This window comes from Trachemys scripta, chromosome 15 (assembly GCF_013100865.1).
Source record: "Trachemys scripta elegans isolate TJP31775 chromosome 15, CAS_Tse_1.0, whole genome shotgun sequence".
NCBI lineage: Eukaryota > Metazoa > Chordata > Testudines > Emydidae > Trachemys > Trachemys scripta.
The window spans coordinates 8,827,871-8,850,631 of NC_048312.1; the positions used below are offsets into that span (position 1 = coordinate 8,827,871).

The 22,761-nt window shown below is 49.1% G+C and overlaps 1 protein-coding gene across 11 annotated transcripts in view; it reads right to left on the reverse strand.

Annotated features, from left to right (window-relative positions):
• Positions 1-22,761, reverse strand: part of NCOR2 (nuclear receptor corepressor 2) — a 391,355-nt gene that overhangs the window by 119,684 nt on the left and 248,910 nt on the right. For 9 of the 11 annotated variants that reach the window (XM_034791186.1, XM_034791190.1, XM_034791187.1 and 6 more), the window contains 5 exons: positions 14,688-14,875; positions 12,496-12,586; positions 10,206-10,384; positions 5,129-5,183; positions 2,490-2,588 (listed from right to left, as the gene is read on the reverse strand). In XM_034791186.1, coding sequence (XP_034647077.1) covers positions 2,490-2,588; positions 5,129-5,183; positions 10,206-10,384; positions 12,496-12,586; positions 14,688-14,875 — 612 coding nt within the window. Of the gene's footprint in view, positions 1-2,489; positions 2,589-5,128; positions 5,184-10,205; positions 10,385-12,495; positions 12,590-14,687; positions 14,876-22,761 lie in introns of all 11 variants that reach the window. The other 2 variants (XM_034791189.1, XM_034791188.1) reach the window with 2 other exon arrangements.

Here is a 22,761-nt window from a genome sequence, read left to right on the forward strand (position 1 = left end):
AGCAGCTATGGGAATTTTTTAAATTTATGTTCTAATAACTAGACCACAATGACAGTCTTGACATTAGAAAAGCTCATTTCATCTTATAATTATCTCCTACCCGCCCTGAGCGCCTCTCTTTCCTCAAAGCAAATAAAACCACCAATATTGCCTTCTCAAAAGAATAAACAGAGCAACAAAAGACCCAGCTGAAACGTGATGTCTATCTGAATTTAGCTGCATGCTCTGCTACGACAAACACTACATTTCTTTTTTTTCCCCGCTCTACTAAATCCCAGTTTCTCATGTTTAAATCTCTTCTATCTAGAATGGCAAGTTCAATGCTTTAACTGCATCAATTCTAGTTAACAAGGTGGAATGCAGACTGATGTTACGAAGGTTGCATAGAAGCCCCCTTTCTCCTGTTGTTCAGACAGCTGCAGGGTTTCTGAAAACCTTATGCGCTGAGACCACGAATTCTCATACCAACCCTGTTTTGTCTCATTGTTCCCTTGTACTTCACCACCTCCAATCAACCCATGCACTGATTTCAACAGAACGATGCCAAATTACGCCCATGGAAAATCTGTCCATTCAGCTTTCCTTTTTCTGCGAAGCACCTAGCACACTTCTGGGCGCTTGGTAATAATAATAGATTTAATAAAGGCTTGATTATTCCACATACCCCTTCAAAACTTCCGATCGACACTCTTATTTTAATCAATATCCTCAAATTCCAAATGCTTGACATTTACAAGCCTCCAAAATGACAGAACCCTACTTCTAGTGATCACACATAGGCCCATTCATTAATTGTGTGATCTTTTTGTAAGCAAGTATGGTTTATAACCTAAAATGTAAATAAAACACACTAAGTGAAGTATATGCAGGTATGTCACCACACAGGTGCACATCTACAAGCAGAGGAGGGTGGTAAATTCACTTCCCGTGCCTGTTACTTGCTCAATTCAACACTGAAATCAGAATTAGCCATGTGCCTCTGATATGAGCAAGGAATGAACGTGGCCTCACGTCCTAGTTGCTGTGATCTAACAAAACAGACCATGGTCAACACTAGAAAATGTACTGCAGGGAACCATCCCATGTTTGCAGGGAGATGGATCACCTAATAGGCCTTTTCCATTTCTAAGTCTGAAAAAGAGAAGAGAAAATTGGGCCAGTCTGTGGTATTCATCATGTGCTAACTATTCTGGTGTCTTAATGCTGTGGAGATCAAATTGGGGTAAAGCTACCCATCTCCCTTCCAATCAGACAAGTACCTCTTATAGCAAGGCATCAGGATGAACTGCTTATGTTAATAATATAATAGGACAAGGAAGAATGGCATTAGCCTTTTTCCCCCTCCCTAGCATCACGTTATCTAAATAGATTCTCCCCGCCCCCCTTCGGTGAAATGGACGGTTCCTAAAGGTTCGGGATTCACCAGCACACTTTCCACTGGGTTAAAGGTGTGGGCTGAGACGGCCGATGCTGCTTAAGAGACGTGGACACCCAGTTCCCTTAGACAGCTTGGAAAATCTCAGTGGCAGAGTTAATGTGACCTTTCAGTCACTGGCTCAAATCTAGCCCTGGAGCTGACCGCACAGGGTGACCACACGCCACTGCCAGTTCTTTTCGGTTGTCTGTGAAATGAGTGCAGTGGTTTCAGCTGAGTTCCCAAGGAGCAGATACATCTCAAGGATCCGTATCACAAAAGCCACTGCCACAACGGTTACCTTTGCTGACAGTCTGAGGGAGGCAAAGATCTAAATGGCCCAAGGGGACTGAATATTCTTCTCACCCGTAAGGCTGGTGGTCCCTAGAGCCATGGCAGTGAGGTGCAGTGGTAGACAACTTGGGGAAACTTATTCTACTGCCTAAACTGTATCTACTGTGTACGCAGAGGACTCCAACCTCTGGTCTTTCACAAGCACTAATTCCCTTTTTAAATAGTCTCTTTTTTAAATCTACTGATAAGCTGGGGAGGAGGAGAATATATAAATGTCACCACTTCCCAGACGACAACACCTCGAGAGCCAGTCAGTGAACCGCTCTGACCACGACAAGGCCCCAAATAGCTTTTCAATTCCAAGATCAGTGCCCTGATGGGAAGAGCCACTGCGGCCAGCCACCAGGCCACCCACTCCCTGGGGAGAGGAGGAATGATCGGGTATGGGTCACCTTAACCTGACACTTGTGGGCTGTGAATATAAAGGATTGCTGCTGTGTGGTCAGGAGGAGAGACCGGCTAAAGCAGTGGTTCTCAAACTTTTGTACTGGTGACCCCTTTCACGTAGCAAGCCTCTGAGTGCAACCCCCCTTATAAATTAAAAACACTTTTTAATATATTTAACCCCATTATAAATGCTGGAGGCAAAGCGGGGTTTAGGGTGGAGGCTGACAGCTCGCGACCCCCCCATGTAATAGCTTCGCAACCCCCCGAGGGGTCCCGACCCCCAGTTTGAGAACCCCTGGGCTAAAGGTCCTGTGCATCCATCTTCACCTCTTACCTGATTCTTCCCCCTTCGTCGATAATTCCTCCTCACCAGGTTCTTGTAGTTCTCACTCTTCTTGGTCAGGTAATAATAGAGCACGCAGTCTGCCACCGTCTGTAACGACACAGGAAGTTACGGAGCACGGCCCTTTTGACACTAGCATTCTTTCAGAGCGCAGGATTCCAGCACTGTGCGTTTGGGCACACGTGACACACTGCATGTGTCCAGACCCCGATACAGCAGGGTTTCCTTCAATTACCGGAGGTATGCAGGGCAAAAAAAAAAAAACATTCCCACACCCACCCAGAGCAAGGCTTTCCCTTGAGAGCTCAGGATGGGCCCAGCGATTTAGGAGAAATGCTCAGCCATGGAACAGAGCAAGCCCCCATGCATGCCCAGGGCACTCAACACCCAGCAAACTTTAGAGTGATGAGCTGGGACCCCTTCCTATCAGTGCCCCCCATCCAGAATAGAGCGCCGGCAGTGCTGGATCCCACAACTGCTGGCTTGAACACATTTCACTGTCAATCTGACATACTGAGTCCTCTGCACTCAGAAGCTGCTGCCTGGATTCCAATTACAATGCTGAGAGAAAGGCAGGCCCCGGCCTAGAGCAACGACGTATGGACCAGTTGCATTAGAAAACCGGAGAAAGGGGAGTTTGGATCACGACGGTGCTCTAGTACAGAAGGCAGCCGCACAGCGAGCAGCTCTGCATCCACAGAGGCGGCTCTGTCGGCAGGATAAGTAGGCTGCACAGTACCTGCCGACACGGCTGTTGTAGTCACGTAGGGAGAATAAAGCTGTTTGCAAAACAGAGTCTGGTTGTTCTAAAGCGTTAATTGGATCCCTTTCCATAGCCCTGATCTCTCTCTCTCTCTCTCTCACACACACACACACACACACACACACACACACACACACACACACACTGACCTGTTCCATGGACTAAGATCACTACAAACGATTTCAAATGGTTGAAAAACAAATTTAAAAATTTATTAGTTGATTATGTTGAGCATCTCTCTCCGACTGCCATCACAACAGGCGAGTGGACATGTTGGGTCCCATAATTACAGCCTGTGTTGTAAAAGAGTATAACTAAAATGCAGAGACATGTTATGGCTTGGAAGAGAGAGCAGACTGCTGGTACCAGCCAAGGCATAACAAATCTGACTTAATGACGTGGAAGAACTGGGAAGATCTTGGTGTTTCATAGGCCATGTGCCTGCTAGGCTTTCTAGAAGAGGGTCTGTGTGTCTATTGCCCTGTTTTCCAGTTGGGATGAAAAGTGGAGCTTTCTGCTCCAGAAACTGAGTGTGTTAATCCAGGCTACGATGATATTCCCCTGAGACAGAAGTTGGTTTGCGACTTGGACAACCAGGACAATAAGTGGCTGGCCATGTCCTAGCAGATCCCATCCTTTTAGGGGAAGGGCAGTCTCTTTGCTAGCAGACTGGTCTAGGACTCAGGAGACCTGGACTCTATTCCCACCTCTGCCACTGACCTGCTGTGTGACCTTGGGCAAGTCACTTCCTTGCTCTTTGCCTCAATTTCCCCATCTGTAAAGTGGCAATAATGATGCTTCCCTCCTTTGCAAAGTGTTTGAGATCTACAGGTCAAAAGGGCTAGGACTGGAGTGCTAGCCTAGAGACGTCCTTCCCAGATGCCGCGACACTGGGCCCATTTAGGATTTACTGATATGACACCACCCAAACCTCCAGGCTGCCCCGCTCTCGTACAGATTACTTGTTTTGTCTTGGGAGGAACAGAAGATTCACTGTGTTCTGGGGTCTGCTTTTCAAATACTTCCTCTGTTTGTCCAACTAGTGGGGGTCAGGAAAGTCCCTTGATGTAAATCAATCCATCAGGAACGCGCATTGGTGAGCTCGGGCCCTTTCAGTGTCTACCCACCACAAAAAACCTCTTGGCTATTGATGGTTTTTCAGAATTAAAAAAAGAAAAACAATAATGCAAGAGATCAGTGGGTTACTATTCACAACATCTCTGCGGCCCAGCCCTGAGCCGAGACAGGGGCAGCACACTGTACAGGGCACGACGGATGTCTGCTACCCCCCAATACAGGGCAGTCCAGTTGATGGGAGATGCCTACAAAATGTGGGATAAAGCAGAGGCGTGGGTTTAGCTGCCTACAACATAGGCTTGACACCCTGGGACCCTGAGCTCCAAATCCCTTTAGAGCTGACTCCACCTCGCACCCTTCCAAGCTGAGCCAAGACCCATCTACTTCATTTCATGTGGGGTCATTCAGATGACACAATAAAAACGAAGGTCCTTGCCTACTCTCCACAGACATTCCAGTCCCACGTTCTCTCATAAAAGTAGGGCTATGCCCGGACGTCCTTGGCCAGCACTTTCCCTCCTCTGGCTAGTGTGCAGCCACCTCGCTGGCTCCCTCTGCCCCAGAAGTAGCTGCCTTTCCACAGCAAATACAGGATTTATAAAGTGACTGATTCTTTGATGAAAGAGACTCTGTGGCAACACCGGGCATTATAAAAAGGTTTTTCAACAGGAGGAATAGTTCTGTGCATTAGATACTTTGGGGACGGATGCTAGAGAAACACTTGAGATAAATGAAAGACAGCGACAGATAAGGGGTTTAAAATCACTTATTACAAACCAAATCAACTTACCTTCCTGTCCAAAAATGAAGCAATCACACCAAAATTCTTTGGATGCTGCATGAACCTAGGAGAGCAAGAGACAGAAGATTAAAGTGAAAGCCGGGAGATCTCTCTGTTTGTTCTCCATGTTTGCCTTTGTGATCCCAAGCTCTGGCCTTGCAGCTGCCGGCAGCACTCCATCTGCTGGCAGAGCGAGCCTGGAATCGGAAAGGCAGAGGGCAGTGGGGCGGTGGGAGGGAGCTTTTCAAGTGACTCATTGGTTTGAGAAAATATTTATTTGTCCTGATGAGGCAGCTTCCCAGAAAGAGGAGAACTTTCAATGTAGCCCATTCAAGTTTTGTTGACTGGGAGTTGAAGGTGGGGGAGAAAGCGTCTCCTCCCCTCAACCCCAGCCCCAGTATTTTGGCGTTTATTCCACAGGTTTGCATAGCAGGGCAGGGAAGGAGAGAAGACATAGGACAAGAAGCTTCAGCATCTTGAAGCAGATAGTGCCATGGAGCAGTCTTCAGCAATCAGCTAAATCACATACAACAGGAAGGCCTAACAACTACTCCACTTCATGTCAGCCTCTCTCAAGCCCTGCCGAAGGAAAGAGAGGCAGAAGATTGCAACCAATTCCCTTTAAGTGCCAAGCGTAGGAGAGAGCGAGGAGTTTGAAACAGCTCATTTGTTTTCCCTTTGCGAGGAAGTTACAGGGAAATCACTAAGCATGGCACCACCAGGCCCAGCTGCTGGTCAGAAGTCCCCTAGGAGAAGTGAGAGCCAGGCATGGAAGCTGCGCTCCTGGGAGAGCATCAAACTCACTCAGCCCCTTCCAGTAAAAGACCCAAACGCTCGCCTGCCTGTTTCCCTGCAGTTTTGCTCACCCAGCCTGAGAAAGGCAAGAGGTGACGATTCTGACCCCACTGAAGTCAATGAGAGCTTTGCCATTGACTTCAGTAGAGCCAGGGGTTCACCAAACAAGTCTATCGGAGTTAGCGCCCAAGGGTTCTGGCTCTGGTGTGTCCTGGGTGTCCCCCTCCATCCCTCCCTGTGCTGGGCGCCATCACGCCATCACTACCTGCCTGCCATTCAACAGGGTGAGTGCTGACCATAGCAGCTCACACAGCAGGCATGGTGCAGGGTGTTCTCATAAGGAGGGTTTGGAACAATCCCCTCCCCACCACACACAGCTACTCTGCTTGGGCAGCTCTCCCCTTCAGTGAGGGGCACGCGGCTGTTGGTCTGCGAAGCTAGGGATGCATCGGCTATGCAGTTCAGCCACCCTCCACAGATGCATTTCCCCCATACTCTGATGAACTGATAGAGGCGCCAAGAGAGGTTAGGAGCCATGGCTTTCAATGGTCATGAGATTTCCCCATCTACATTCTTATGATGATGGATGATCTACCAAAGAATCTAGGGGCTAGTGACGCCACCACCCGCGGCTTGGTTTATGCTGCAATTGAGCCCGGAGCTCTGATGCCAAGAACACCAGCCTGCAGCTGCAAAGACCCAATCTGGCCTGAGAAGGGGAAGGATGAGAAAAGACCGAGCATAGTCTCCCGAGCAGTATCTTGGTAGCTGGCAATGATGCGCTAAAGGAACATGGAATTAACGTCTGGAGTTGAACCTGCAGACATATAAGTGACCAGCAAGAAACGGGCTGATCCTTAAGCAAAGGCTGAGCAAACGTGGTCTGGGAATCTTGGACATCCTTTGAAGTGGTTGCCCAAGGCAGGGGTTTGCCTGTAAGAAAGGATCCTTAGTGCAGGTTTCACTGTGATTTAACAGCTTCATGTCTGAAAAACATCTCCTGGTGCAGAGAACAGAACGGGCTAGCTGGTGCCACGTTACCTCGGCACTGGGTCCGGGTGGGGACTGGCTGGTGCCACGTTACCTCGGCACTGGGTCCGGGTGGGGACTGGGGTCTTAGAAAACTATTTCATGGGAAGTTCACCTGAACGCAACTGTGAGCCATTATAAACCACCCCATTTCCTCTCACCTTTCGGCCGGCATGACAGAGGGCTGGCTACTGTAAGAAACACCCCAAACTACGAGGGACAAAGGGTTCCAAATGTTGCCAGCTAACGAACCCTGTCTGAACAGATGCATCATCACTTGTGTCTGTTAAAGCCTGGCTTTTAATGCGCTCTCTCCCCCCTATGTTTAAAGACAGCACAGTGGGTAATTAAAACAGCGCAACCCCAAATGGGGGAAACAGCCTCCTTTCATGTGTTATTTCAGCTTGTTGCTGGAACTGCAGGACAACACGAGGACTTAGCAGGCTTCTGAGTTACCCAAGAGATTGACAGGGCGATGGAGGCTTGGAGGGGCTTTTCCTCCTTTGCAGAACACACACGGTGTCAGCGGGCTATACCCCAACTGGAGCAGCTAATAGCGCCTCTGAGCGGCTGCACCTCCAGCGGGGAGAGAGCCTACAATGCAAAAAGCAACAGCTCCTCTAACTAACCCCTCCTCTTTAACTAGTGGGACAGGACTGAAGAGTGTTTGGCCTGCAAGGGAAAAACAAACTGGTACATTGCCAAAGGAAAGCCAGCTTACCTATGGCTAAGGACTGTCCATGTTTAAACAAAATACCTTGCCTGGGTCCCCCGGACAAAACTGCTCCCTTGGCCTCAGCGTAGTGGAACGCAGTGGAACGGGAATTCAACTGGGAGTTCAACACAATTGACCCTGGCCCAGAAGTGCCCCTGGCTGGATTTGTGCTGCTCCCAGAGCGAGCGGCTCTCTGACAGCGGACAGAACCCAGCCTGGCACAAGTCAAACCGTCCTGAGGGCCTCCTGTGCAGTCACACGTCTGACTCGGCGTTACGGAATCGGTAAAATCTCTGCCTCGGGAAAACTTTCTGTAGACAACAACTGCACAGTATGGGCTGGCTGCTTTCTCCGATGGAAGGCAGAGGTCTAAGAGGCCGAACGTTCTAATGAAACATACGTGAGGCTTGAAGTTCAGCTCCAGACCTTGGTTCAGCTGCTGATTCTCTGTACGGCGTTGGGCAAGTCAGAACCTCCCTGCCTCAGTTTCCCTGAGCGTGTAAGGTCACTGGTTAACTCACAGGGGTGTTGTCAGGTTTGAACGATCAACGTCCGTACAAGGCTTCACAGACACAGAGCCTGATTCTGGTCTAACTGCACCGGCTTTATTATCCCAGCGTAACTATTGACTTGGGTGGTGCTATTCCTGCTTTATACATGCTGAAGGGAGACTAGAATCAGGACTCAGACTGCCCTAAGGATGGTCACTGTAATCAATGACTGCAACAGAGCGGGAGCTAGTCAGAGCTGCAGCCAGCAGATGGCTTTCCCGGGGCAACAAGAGAACATAAATGGGGGCACTGAGCATGTGGGAGGTGGCTAGTGCGGAGGATGGAGCAGTGGGAACGCAGCGCTTGGAAGCTTACAATAAAGATCCCTTTAAACATTACCCATCTGCAGCTGCAGGCTGTTACATCACGTGTCCTAACGTGTGAATCTATACAAATATAATACCACACCCTGGAGAGCTCTTCTGGGGCATGTGAGTAAAGGAGAAACTGAGATGTTAAAAAAGAATCAGAGACACACTAACAAAGTGGGATCACATCACAGATCTGAGGCTGTTTGTCGTGTACTAAACGTATAAACAAATGGCTGATCAAGGAACTTGGTTTTGCTGCAGTTTTATAAATATGCATGACTCTTCATATTCAGAGCAGAGCAATGCAAACAACAATATGCCTCTTCAAAGTCAGCACTCGCAAGGCTGCTAACACTCAGACAGACTTCTGGTACCACGGGGGAATTGTGCTTTCAAAGGGACCCTGATTGTCTTCAGGCAGGGCCATACTTCCATGCTGTGTTCTTTAAGGCAGGAATTGTTTTTTCCATGGTGCATCTGCACAGCACAATAAGGGCAAACTGGGGCTTCTAGTTGTAATCATGATAACAACAATAGAACAACAACGTAACACTCTACTTCTCTACTGGCACTACACAAGGCCAAGTTTGGAGTTGCTCAGAGGTCTGCGTAAAATAAAGCAACCTGAACCTTTGTCCAACTTGAACGGAACTGGAATCTGCCTTAAGTTCTGAGTAAGTCTGGTTAAACTGATCCCAGGACAAGTTGCAAGGGTTACCTATTTTTATCTGAGTGTGTCGGTGATGAACGACGGCAGGACCCAGGGTCCCATTCAGTTTCATGGGTTGGAGAGATTGAAGTCAGGTCAAGCTGAGTTTTGTCAATGTCTGTAAATTGTATTGTACGTGCGGCTTGCACTTTGGATGGCCCACCCTGACAAAAATGAAACCATCGTGCATGGACAATGCAACAGTCATGCATGGAATCTTCTAGCGTCATTAACCAGGCCTGATCCTTGCATTTTCCTTACATTTTACTTTAAATAATTAACCTATGCATCATTCCAGGTGCAATATTGCAGTTTTGATGGCCTGGGAGACACAATATATTTAAAAAGGCTAATAATACAGGGTCTTTGCAATTGCTTGCTTCAGTTGCGTGTGGAAGTAACAACTATGAGGAAGGCCATCAAAGGTATTCCTGACACGGAGAAAACCAGGACAGACTGGAAGTCTCCAAAGAACCTCTCCAGATAAGGCTTGAGATGAGATGAGCCCAGTGACCTTGTCTAGTTCAAAGTATGCATTTCCCCTTTCGTAAGCAGGGTGTCTATTCCAATGGCTCCCCATACCAAACCAAACCTTTAGATCGGCTTCTCTTGGGCATATTCTGACTTGCACCTTGGTCCTTTTTTCTAGGTTCAGTCTCACCCAAGTTATCAGACTGCCTGGCACAGATACCACCATTTAGAGTTTTTCTAAAAAACCTTTGTGATTCACCAGTCATTGCTATCTACAGCCCAGCAGCCATTCAAGCTACTGCAAGGAATTCAGCTTCCAAAACACACTGCCGTGCATGCACTGGTAACCAGGGTGTCATCACAGAATCTACCACTGCTTTCCACTACCACCATATTGCAGGTGCAACCCAGGGCCTAGTGCTCAAGTTGTTATCCAGCCCGTACGCCACGCTTCCCAACACCTGATTCCCATTGGCTACGGTCAGCCACTTCTCAGTCCACTCACTTTTCCCGAAAGGTCTCCTTCTCCTGTTCGCTCCACATGTTCATCACCTGCCGGTCCTTATACACCTTCATGGGGTCGTCCATCAGGCCGTTCATGTTGATGAATTTAATGCGCTGCTGGTCAGCATCGTATAGCATGGGGGGGATGACGGCTAGCTGGCGCATCTGCTTCTCCAGGTTCTTTGGGAAAGAAAGTGAAGGAGACAGTTCTCATCAGCATCACAGAGCCCAGGGGAGAATTAGAGGGGACAGATGTTCATAGGGAAAGGACAGGCTGTGGGACAGGAGACTTTAAGGGCAAGCACTAGACAGCTTTATTGCTGGAGTAACCCTAAATTAAATATTGAAAGAAGCTGTCACCCTCAGCAGGGAAATAGTTAATCTTTCCTTTGGAAATAAAAGGCTCGAGACACATTGTAAAAATGTTTGACCCAAGGAAACCAACCCCTGTGCGCACAGCTAGAGACAGGCAAAATCAGGGATCGATGGGGGTTTGCAAGTCCTTGTCAGTCAGGTCTGGGTTTTGTAAAATCACACAAAGAGTGGCTCAAATCTCAACTGCACAGTTTGGATGTAAGCAGGAGTGGGTCCAGTTCTGCAAATATCTTGGTCTGAATGTTATTTTGCAAATGGGGAGGAGGGCTGAAAGGGTCGGGGGTGGAAAGATGAGTCTGGAGCCAGTCTCATTTTCATGGGAATCTTTTGTTTTTATGAAAGCTTCCCTAACACCCTCCTCCACTTCCCTTCTGCTCTCAGTGTGGTTTGAAACTCAAACGGGCAGTGTCTCCAAAACACTGGAGGCAATAACTGAATGGACTTCTCCACACAACTCTCAATTCTTAGACTCTGTATTTGCTACTAAGTGGGTCTAATTTCCACTCGGCAAACACACAATCTATAGTCAGGTTCACGTCTGACATTCACCCAAAGGCCACTTCGTCCATTCACGGCACATCCCAACAATCATTTCTTATTGCCACATTAGATGTTTAAACAAACAGCAGATTCTCCGCTTTGCCACAGAAAGTGACAGCCTCTTGCTGTGCCGTAATCCTTTCCCCCCTTCACTGTTAAACACTTTGGGGCAGATTCTGATGCCCTTACTCTAATTTATTAACGGCAGCAAAATTCACGAGTAGTCCCTATTGACTTCAGTGGAGCTCTTCCCGGTGTCAAACCCGAACCCAATGTGAGTAAGGATCTCAGAATCTGGCCCTCGTTGATTAAGGACCGGGGAAGCCCAGCTTCAGTATAGACGTAGCCCAAGCTTGGTGGAATGGCATAACGCACATCCCAGCTGTTTGCTCCGTTTCGCTCCTCTGCAGAAATGTTCTCTACAATGGAGCACTAGTGACCACCCTTTGCTATGGGCCCACTCGCTGAGTACTTTAGTTCCTGGAGATCAGTGCCAGGAAGCGCATCGGGCCCCCTCTGTGAAGAACGATTTGAAGCATGGTGCCTATCTGTCCCCGCCTCTGAGAACTAAGCTCCTGGGTCAGCCTCTAACTTGGTCAAAGCAAACTCCCTCCCAGCCAAGGGCACAGCAAGTGCATGCAGCAAACAGCTCAGCTATTGCTGGGCAGCAGTTGCTGTCTCTTCCCAAGCACGAACCCATTCTCGACAGTTTGCGATCAGAGCCAGCCAAGCGGAACCCTCGTAAAACCAGATTCAGGAGAAGCCAAAGTTGCTGGGACATCCTGAGAGGATCAGAGCACTCAGAGAGTCAATCTGACTGGCTGATGTACAAACCATTCATCCCATAGGAATCCCCTTCGGGAAACAGCATGTCCCATTAAAATATTATCCAGAAGCCTGTGCTGTTGTGGGGTTCTGTTCCCCCACTCCCTATTTCAGTTTAAAAGAGTAACCTGTTTGTAGGAATGACGACCGGCTGGAGTTGATGGCCTGAGATGCATTTGAGTGCAAAAAATGCCCTGCCACCTTGACTGTTATTTCATTACTTGAATTCCTCTAAAAGATCCTGCTGCTTCCCAGCAACGAGGATGGGAAGGGAGATGAGGTCAGCACTGAGGGGCGCTCCAATGGGCTGCTGCTTGCTCTCACAGATTCTGCCAACACTCCCAAGCCCCGCTCAGGGTCCTGTCAGAAGCGTCAGGGAATCACATTCTGCGCATGACAATGTTTACGAAACACAGCCCGGCCTGGCGTTCATTGAATTCGGCACCAACTCCACTGTCGAGGTCTGTTGTGACTGCACTGAGTTCCCCAGAGGGAAAGGGGAATGGGGCGGGTGGGGAAAAAAGGAAGGAGAAACGGCGACCTGGTCTCACCTCTTGTTCCGAGAGCCCATCAATAATTTCTGACACCTCGTGTTCGCTGCGTGCGGCCGACATGGAGAGACCACTGCCCCTCTGTCCTACCCTGCTGGGAAATGGCAATGAAACACTGAAAAATGTACGCCCCGTCTTGTACTTGGCACCGCGCCACCATCATTTCCCGGGACTCCTCGCATCCGAAAGGCGGCGCAGTCAAAATAGGAAACAGCCTGCCTTGGAGGCGAGAGGGAAGGGATTGCACACGTGGCTCAGAGCTGCCTGACTGCAAAGCCGTTCTGCGGCTGTCCGTTTAACTCCAAAACTCACCTACACTAGCAGCATGCTCAGAAACTCCACGTTTCAGAGCTGACCCAGGTTAAAAAAAAATCCATAGGCTCCAAACGTGTAAACTCTCACTCCTGGGTGTAGTGCTTCCTACCACGAGCAGCTCCACTGATTCCACTGGAGCAGTCTCAGCAGTGAGCACCACACCCAACCGCAAGCATTTGTAGGATCGGGGCCTACAATTAAAGAAAACCAAACCAAACCCAACCCATGTCCTTCCCTGTGTCTACCTGGAGACTCAGGGGCTTGTCTACGCTGCAAAGTTGTCGACAACACTTTTGTCTTTCACAAGTACTTAAAAAAAGCCCTCCCCGTGAAAGACAAAAGTTTTGCTGACGCAAGTGGCAGTGTGAACATGGCTCTGTCGGCAGGAGCACTCTCCTGCCAACAAAGCTAACGCCGCTCGTGGTGCTGGAAGTATTTTGTCGGCAAAAGTGCCGACAAACTACCGAAAAAGAGCATTGACTCACGCTGACTTTTAGCGACGAGGCTGTGTCGACACAGCCTCATCACTCAAAGCTGCGTGGTGTAGACAAGCCCTTAGCGTGCGGCAAGCCAGGGTGTAAATCAGCAGCATGCTAGGGAACGTGTGTCAAAGCGCGCTGGGGAATTTCCAGTGCGCAGGAGCAGTGTCCACCTGGTACCGTAGGGCCAGGCAGGCTACTGGGCTGTGCATTCACACCCTGGCTTGCCACACGCGGCATCTCCAAGTAGATAAGCCTTTCGATTAACTCTAGGAATATTTACAATCCATATGACTTTCCACCACAGTTTGGTATTTCATTCATCCTGAACACTGCAATAAACCAGTCACTGTTTCACTTCTGCTTCTGCTCAGCTCCAGGTCATCTTGCCCACTGCAGTTGTGATTGGGCTGCAAATGCTGCAGGGAAGTGTTTAGACCCAGACAAAGAAAGCTTCCATTAACAATGTTTTTTGAAAAACCTGCCTGTTAATAGTAGATTTTTTTTTTAAATGCTTTTCTTTTTAAAGCAGCTACGATCTAAACATGGGGTCTAAACTCACGGACAGAGCCTAGGCTCTTATTTAACTACACACATTTTTAGAAAAGCTAAAGACGAAGAAGCTGTAGGGTGGGACTTTTACAAGTGCCTAACTCTGCTCGCACTGAGGTCAATGGTAAAAGTCCCACAGACTATGGCACCACACTAAACAGTCTGGGTCCTGACTTGCTAAGGCTTCTTGAGCCAACCACCGCCTGCTCAGCCGCTCCTCCTTTCGCTCTGGAACAGCCTCACCTTCAGAGTGCTTCTGAAGAGGAGGTGAGTTGAGGAGAGGTAAATGAGCTGTGGGGATGGGAGTGGTGGTGGACAATGCTGATCCTATGAATGGAGCGAGAGAGCAACACCTTTAACACCTTCAGATCCTTTGCAATCGTTTCTACACGTTCTGCAGACGCTTGGCCTCTGTGCACATACCTAGATCAAAGCCTAGATAGGTTTTTAACGATCTACATGACTAAATAATTAGACTGGGTCCGTCCACCTTGATTTGAGCCTCCTAGTATGGAACTAGGTATACCCTCTCCCAGTCAGATGTTCAGAGTGAGGAACTAACCCCATGCGTTATGATGTGGCCAGCCAGGAAATTAACAACACAGGAAAAATGGAGATCTGGATTCTTGAAATTCCTCCTCCTCTGAGCTAGGCTGATCCCCCTTGGGGAGAAAGCAGCCAAGTTATTTGTTCATGGGGCTCTGTGGTTTGTGCATCTAACAGTTATTCCATTGCAGGAGAAGGAGGGGGCTTGTTTACCCGGGAGCCACCCCCAGCCATCTAAAACCATCTTTGAACCCGAGCCCCCTACAGGCAAAGGAGAAAGGCTGCCGAGCCTCTTCCTACCGCTTCTCCTCTAACCTCTGCATGCGCTCCTGCAGTTCCCGCTGCTTCCGGATCTCTGGGAACTGCTTCTCATAGTACTCCCGCACTTTGCTCTCCTTGGCACGGCGCCGGGGGTTATTTTCAATGCGCTCCACTTTCTTTTCCCAGGCTTCCATCAGCTGGTCATACCGCTGGCAAAACTTCTGTTCCTGAAAGGGCAAGAGAGAGGGGGAGATCAGAAAACGACCCCAGACAGAGCAGCTCCCTCAAGCCCTTCCCTCGACGGCTCGTCGGGCTGAACAGCAGCCAAGTGGCTGAGAACAGTAGCGGGGTTTGTAAGGATAAGTTGCACAGGGCTGGGGACCAGAAAGAACGAGGAAGCTCAAATCAAGTGTTCTTAACAGAGGGGATTTTGTTCTTCGAGTTGGAAAACGTCCATGATGTCCTTGTCCTAAAGGTCTCTCTCTGGGTGGGACTTTGCTTTTCAAAAGCACTGAGTATCTCCAAACATTTCACACACATCCATTCACTAATCAAAACCCCCGCCACCCCCTCCCCAACAAGGCAGATACGGTTCTGCTAGGAGATATGGGAGAAGATACATGTAAGGAAACTGAGGCACACAGAGAAGACAATGAGCTCGCCAAAGGACACAAAGCGGGAGTAGAATCCCCACGTCGCTGATCTAATCACTGGATGACATTTCCTCCTGTAGACTGTTACTCTCAAGAAGGATTTCCCCTGCTTCAGTCACTGTCTTTATCAGCAGAGTTTAAGAACATCTGATTACAAGGACAACGCAGGCACTTTGGGTAAGTCTACACTGCAATCAGAGGTGTCCTTGCAGCTCAGGCAGGCAGGCAGGCAGGCATACCCACGCTAGCTTTCATCTAGCCAGCATGGCTATAAATATCACAAGCTGTCCAAGTACACCTGGAACCCTGCGTCCATACTTGCATGGCCAGCCTGCACCAGGGTCCATGCCACCATGTCTCCGCTGCTATTTTTAGTTCTCCAAGTGCAGGTATAGCTAGCGCAGTTACGCCTGTCCGAGCTACAACCACCCCTCTGATTGCAGTGTAAACATGTCCTAACTACTGATGCTGGAATTAGCCCTTCGAACCATAACGATGAAGCAAGGGCCCCGTTTTCCAGACACCGGGCTCCATTCTCCTCTTTGTTTCACTACTTTTACCCCAGTGTCATTCTATTTGCTTCAGCGGAGTTCCTTCCGATTCACAGCTGCATAGGAGAGAGGAGAATGAGGCCAGCAGCCATGATTTTCTGCATGCACAAGGCTGCATGTGTACAGAGGGGAAGGTCAGCCAATGGCTAGGGAGCTAACTCATCATGCGGGAGACCCAGGTTCAATTCCTTGCTGCGCCAGTGTCTCCCTGGGTGACCTTGAGCAAGTCACTTCATCTTCTTGTCCCTAAAATTCCTCCTCTGTACAATGGGGACAAATACCCTGCCCCACCTCGCAGAGGTGCTGTGAGGATAGGCACTCAGATACTAAGGAGACGGGGCCAGATAAGCACCTAAGGCAGGTGGGCAGATGTACATGCAAAATGATTCTGTGAGTAGAACCGTGTGCACAAAAAAACAGAAGCTCCTTTGAAAATGTAGTCTAAGATCAACGCCTGCTGTCCGGTGTGTGCGAGCGCCTCCCACTGAAGGCTTTGGAAGCTGCAAATCCATAACATGGTTGGAGTCCGTTCTAGAACAGCAAGGTGAGAGGGAAGGAAAAAATTCACCAAGAAATCCCAACCGCATTATCACCACCATCGCTATCCGCATTCAAGTAGCGCTAGAGGCCCCAAATGAGATTCGATCCCTATTGTGCGGACACTGTGAAAACACTCCCCGAAGGCTATTGAAATCCCTTTGCGCCAGCCCCACGAGAGGCGGTCCCAGCCCCGAAGAGCCTGCAACCTAAACAGACAAGACACGCAAAGGGCACGAGGAAAACAGAGACACGAGATTTCAATTGCACTACGGTCAAGGCTTAAAGCATTTTGTTTCAGAAAAGAATCGGCCCAACCCACAGGTACCTCTGAGTAATTCCCAGCTGAAGGAGAACAGCACTCGAGTGAACACAGCAAGATTAATGGAACTTCAGTGCCAAAGCTGCTGCAAACAGTCTCCGGGGAGAAGGAGCAGAATATAGCTGGTTTCTCCCGTGGGAGGTTAGAGCATCTCAAAAAATACCCAATACTACCAAACCTGATCAATACTAAGAGTCCTGCTATTCCACAAACATTTCATGGTGATTTTTCTTGAGCCTTCTACACCCTGGTGCACTCAAACAGGAAAGATGAGAAGGGGAGAAAAGAAAAATATACCAGAGAGGAAAAAAAACAATCCATAAGGGCTGTTCCTGAGGGAACAGAGACAACCTTTTGCATCCCGATATGCAAGAGCAAACTAGAAATGTCAGCACTAGGTGCTGGCAGGCTTCCCTGCCCTGTGGAAGTCACACACACACACACACACACACACACACACACTTCAGACTTGGGGGCCATTTCTTTAGAAGCCCTGCCTGAAACAAGGAGGCAAATTGGATTCTCATGATGGCTGGTGGTTTTTCTTTAATAATTAGCACACTCAACTCCTGTACAATGCTTTCAGTCTTCAAAATCCTTCACCAATGTCAGCTGAGGTTTTGGTGAATTCAAGTGCTGCCTATGGACCACAGCCCTCTCTCTCTACAGAGCACGGAGCCTGGGATTCTCTGGTACGATCTGGTCACATGGAGCCACTCACACGGTGCAAACTCTGGCCACAAATGAACAGTGGAGAATTCCCCTGGCTGACAAACACCTTACTGGCATAAAGCCAAACATGACTCCTTCCCCAGCACCACACATTGTAGGGATGTGGTGGGAAAGGGAGCTCAACCAATTCTTCAGTAGAGGTTGTGCTAAGTTAGAGGCAACAGGGAGGTGGAAATCGGGCACAGGGGAAAATTGAGTCCAGGAGTGTGCAGCGTTCGGCGTGTCAGTGCAGACATCCCAACCCAGTCTCACGCCATACCCCAAACCTGACATGGGGGACCACCTCTAGATGGGGTCCCCACTCAGCCTCTCTGAGCCACAGAATCCAGGGCCTCTCCATGAAAGCTATCAACATGGGGAGCACCAATTTAGATGGGTTTTACTGCAATGTGGACAGCAGCCCACTGGGAAGTGGGCTAAGCCAACCAAGGTGTTACACATTAAGTCCTCCTAGTATTTGTTGAGATATTGCTGGACCGCATCCTGACTGGAAACAACCTGCCTGCCCCAAAGCTCCACCAATTCTTCCATGCACATTCCCCATGAACCCACGTAGGACGTCCTAAGCATACAACTAAATCCAACCAATAGTAGGGATACAAAGTGATTCTACAAGCAGGGAGTCCGTGCATTCTGCTTCCTGTCCACTCCCAGCAAGGTCTCATTTGATGGCGGGGTGGGTTTCCCAAAAGACACAATGGAAGCCTGACTGCTTAGGACATTTATATACTCAACCAGATGGCAGGCTTGATCAGAGAACAGACCAACAGGAGAACTTCTGCTCTAGTGGGGGTGGGGAATCACAGAGGATGGAGATGAAATAGACCTGCTAGATTCTCGCCTCCAGTGTATGATTTTTCCGTACTTTATATTCTCACCTGTGCTCTGCGCTGCCCAGTTTTAAATGACTCAAGCAATGATTGGTAGGTCTTTTACAACTCTAATGTCTAATTTCTTCTCTTGGAAGAAGACACATTAGGAAAAACCTCCTAACTGGGAGAGTGGTTTTAAGCACTGGAATAAATTGCCTAGGGAGGTTGTGGAATCTCCATCAGTGGGGATTTTTAAGAGCAGGTTGGACAAACACCTGTCAAGGATGGTCTAGATAATACTTAGGCCTTGTCTTCACTTACCGGAGGGTCCAGCGGCAGGCAATTGATGTTCTGGGATCGATTTATCGTGTCTGGTTAAGACGCGATAAATCGATCCCGGAAGTGCTCGCAGTCGGCGCCGGTACTCCAGCTCGCCGAGAGGAGTACGCGGCATCGACGGGGGAGACTTCCGGCCGCGTCTGGACTGCGGTAAGTTCGGACTAAGGTACTTCGAATTCAGCTACGTTATTAATGTAGCTGAATTTGCGTACCTTAGTCCGAAGTGGGGACTTAGTGGGGACCAGGCCTTAGTCCTGCTTGAGTGCAGGGGACTGGACTAGATGACCTCTCAAGGTCCCTTCCAGTGCTATTATTCTATGATTTGATTCTTCCCTTTAGGGATATAAATGTTCAATGGGGTAGATAGAACCACAGGAAATCCAGAAAACACAGTTCATCCCATTCCCTTCTGGCTCTGGTCAATGTACAGTGTACGTACACACACACACATTTGCCTGAGTAGCCTCCATTGTGCTCAGCCCATACACCAATGGGAAGGAACAGAACTGTAATTTAAAAGACTGCTCTTCTCTGGAAACTAAAAATACCGTTAGCAACACTAAAGCTCCTAACCAGGAAACCAAGGTAAGAGCGAAGGCGTTCAGGCCCATTACCACATCTTCTTAGCAGCCAGAGAAGCTAACAGTGAAACAGACCAGTCCAAGTGCAAGGAGGCGGGGGGTACTGACTAACAAACATGGCTTTGCAAGGACTGCGGGCCAGATTCTGCCCCAAGTTACACTGGCATAAACCCAGAACAACTCCATGCGACTTCCTTCTGGCACAGCCATCATAGAGTCACAGATTCTAGGACTGGAAGGGACCTCGAGAGGTCATCGAGTCCAGTCCCCTGCCCGCATGGCAGGACCAAATACTGTCTAGACCATCCCTGATAGACATTTATCTAACCTACTCAAAGATCTCCAGAGATGGAGATTCTACAACCTCCCTAGGCAATTTATTCCAGTGTTTAACCACCCTGACAGTTAGGAACTTTTCCCTAATGGCCAACCTAGACCTCCCTTGCTGCAGTTTAAGCCCATTGCTTCTTGTTCTATCCTTAGAGGCTAAGGTGAACAAGTTTTCTCCCTCCTCCTTATGACACCCTTTTAGATACCTGAAAACTGCTATCATGTCCCCTCTCAGTCTTCTCTTTTCCAAACTAAACAAACCCAATTCTTTCAGCCTTCCTTCATAGGTCATGTTCTCTAGACTTTTAATCATTCTTGTTGCTCTTCTCTGGACCCTCTCCAATTTCTCCACATCTTTCTTGAAATGCGGTGCCCAGAACTGGACACAATACTCCAGTTGAGGCCTAAGCGCAGAGTAAGCATCACACTGTTGACTCATATTTAGCTTGTGGTCCACTATAACCCCTAGATCCCTTTTTGCCGTATCCTTCCTAGACAGTCTCTTCCCATTCTGTATGTGTGAAACTGATTTTGCCTTCCTAAGTGGAGCACTTTGCATTTGTCTTTGTTAAACTTCAACCTGTTTACCTCAAGACCATTTCTCCAATTTGTCCAGATCATTTTGAATTATGACCCTGTCCTCCAAAGCAGTTGCAATCCCTCCCAGTTTGGTATCATCTGCAAACTTAAGAAGCGTACTTTCTATGCCAATATCTAAGTCGTTGATGAAGATATTGAACAGAGCCGGTCCCAAAACAGATCCCTGCGGAACCCCACTTGTTATGCCTTTCCAGCAGGATTGGGAACCATTAATAACTACTCTCTGAGTACGGTTATCCAGCCAGTTATGCATCCACCTTATAGTAGCCCCATTTGCCTCATTTATCAATAAGAATATTATGCGAGACCGTATCAAATGCCTTATCAAATCCTCCTGCCCATAGGGACCCACCATCACCACCATATCCAAGCACCTCCCAAGTATTCTGGGTTTAGCCTCATAACGAACGCTGAAGTTTCCCTCCCATGAAAAGGCACCCCCTCCCTCCATGGGAGTAATGGTCTCTTGCATACTAAAGCCTAGGTTGCACCTTTAAGGCAGCGCCCTGAAAAGGGACCCTGTGTAAGCAGCGCCCCAGAGAGGGCACTGGGCCTCAGACACAATTTATTCCCTTCTGCCCTCTTGCTCTGGGTGGAGGCAGTAAGTTACTGCAGCCCATGGAACGCTGCAGCTTATTCCCGCTGTTACGCCTGGCCAGCCCGCCCCCTGCAGAAAGAACCAAGTGAGGAGCAGCGGCTGGCGCTGCACACTAGACCCCACACCCGAGATTCAGGTAGGTCGTACTTGGCCACGCAGTGGGTGGAGCCGTCCATATTTGACTGGAGAAGGCAAGAATGCGGCTCAGCCGTAACCGAGCGCGCCCCCCCGCAGCTAACCAGACGGGCCCCTCCAATGGTCACGCTTACATCCTTCATGCTGGGGTTCAAAGCAAACTCCAGTCCAAGTGAAGGCAACTGGGTTTGCCAGTGGGGATTTTCAGGTTTCATTCTGAGTGACACTAATCCACTCTAGGCCAAAAATTAGGAAGTGAAAGCAGATGTCACTTTGCCAAAATTCAATGGCCAACCCCAAATCCCCCCACCCCCTTGTGTCACTGAGTTCTCTGGACTGGAAAGAGCTTATCAGCAACTGATTTTTTTCATTAGTCATACTCCAGGTCACTGCATCCACACACCGCAAATCCAGATTTCAAAGAAATACAACCTCCTCTCCATTAGCTTTGCCCCACTGCCGGAGGGAAGTCTGCAGCTGTCAACTTCGCCAGAGGTCTTATCCTCATCCAGTAACTTTCTCCTCCGAAAGAGGCCCGATTGAAAGCTTTTGATGTGAGTGGGAATCTTTCCATTGATTTCACTGTACTGTGGATCAGGCCCAAAACCTTGAGTGGGTTGCCATCTCCAGGCTGCTGGATCATGCCATTTATACTGGACACATCCAACTCCGGTGTCCATCGTAAGGCAGTTTCAAAATGGGGGAACGCGGCCAAGTCACCCAGAGACAAACCCCGTCTCTGTTCCTATGACCCCACTCGTGTTGGTTATTGCCAGAAATGGCACCTCGGTGCTGTGAACATATGTTCGCTATGTAACCTGAGTCATGCTGCACGCACCAGCCTCGCACTGAAGAGTCTGCGTCCCTCCTGATAGGTAATCTGGATCTGGTGTAAGCGAATCCATCTCCTTCTGGAGTCAACAGGAGCTGTGCCTGCTTACCCCAAGGCCTGATGTGACCTGCTTTGCTCCTCACATCATCAGGAATATTTCAGTTCCAGCACCCTGACTGCCAGCAATGACCATGGGAAGCAGAAAGGACGCACAGCTCGTGCCTAGAAACTGGGTCGGATGTGCCACATTGACAAGTTCGAAACTGCATGAAGTGACTTGAAAACTCAACTACTGGGACCCCAGAACCGGTTCACCTAATTCAGACAGCTGGCTCCCCAGGCAGGACTCTGCCATTTGATGTGTCCGGCTACAATGGAATAAAAGACCCATGGCATGGCTGCAGCTGGCCCAGGTCAGCTGACTTGGGCTCATGGGGCGAAAAATGCTGCGTAGGTGTTCGGGCTGGGGTCCGGGTTCTGGGACCCTTCCCCCCTTGTGTAGGCCCAGAGTTCAGGTGTCTACACAGCAGCTTTACAGCCCCGAAGCTCGAGCCAGCCTACCTAGGCCAGCCACGGGTGTTGAACTGTTGTGCAGATGTACACAAAAAGCCCAGGCCCAACTCCAGTGCTGTATAACTAATAACTCATCCCGGGAGTTCATCACTTCCACAGGGCCACTTCCCTGACCTGGATAACTGCACTCATTCTGGGAAGCAGGAGGGCGGCTACCGTACTAACTGAGACTTCCCACTTGACCGGAGCCGGAGTGAAGCGGCAGCTCCCCAGGCAGGATCTAGCTCCGAGCACAAGCAAGTGCCACCAGGGCCCACCTGGGCCAGGTGTTCAGCCACAGGGAAACGAAAGAGGATCCAAGCTGTAGCGCCCGATTCACTGGGCTGCGGATTCTGCTGTTTCAGTATCTCCGTATTCAGCGCTTTGAAACATTCAACTTTCATTTGGCACAAAACATTACTCTGCCTGCATCGCCCCTTCCCCGTACCACCCATTAGCTGATCTCTGAGCGATGTGCCTCAGCCCGATTTCCAAACCCGTTACCTCGCAGCCCGAGAACAGGAATCCTGTTCCTTCGT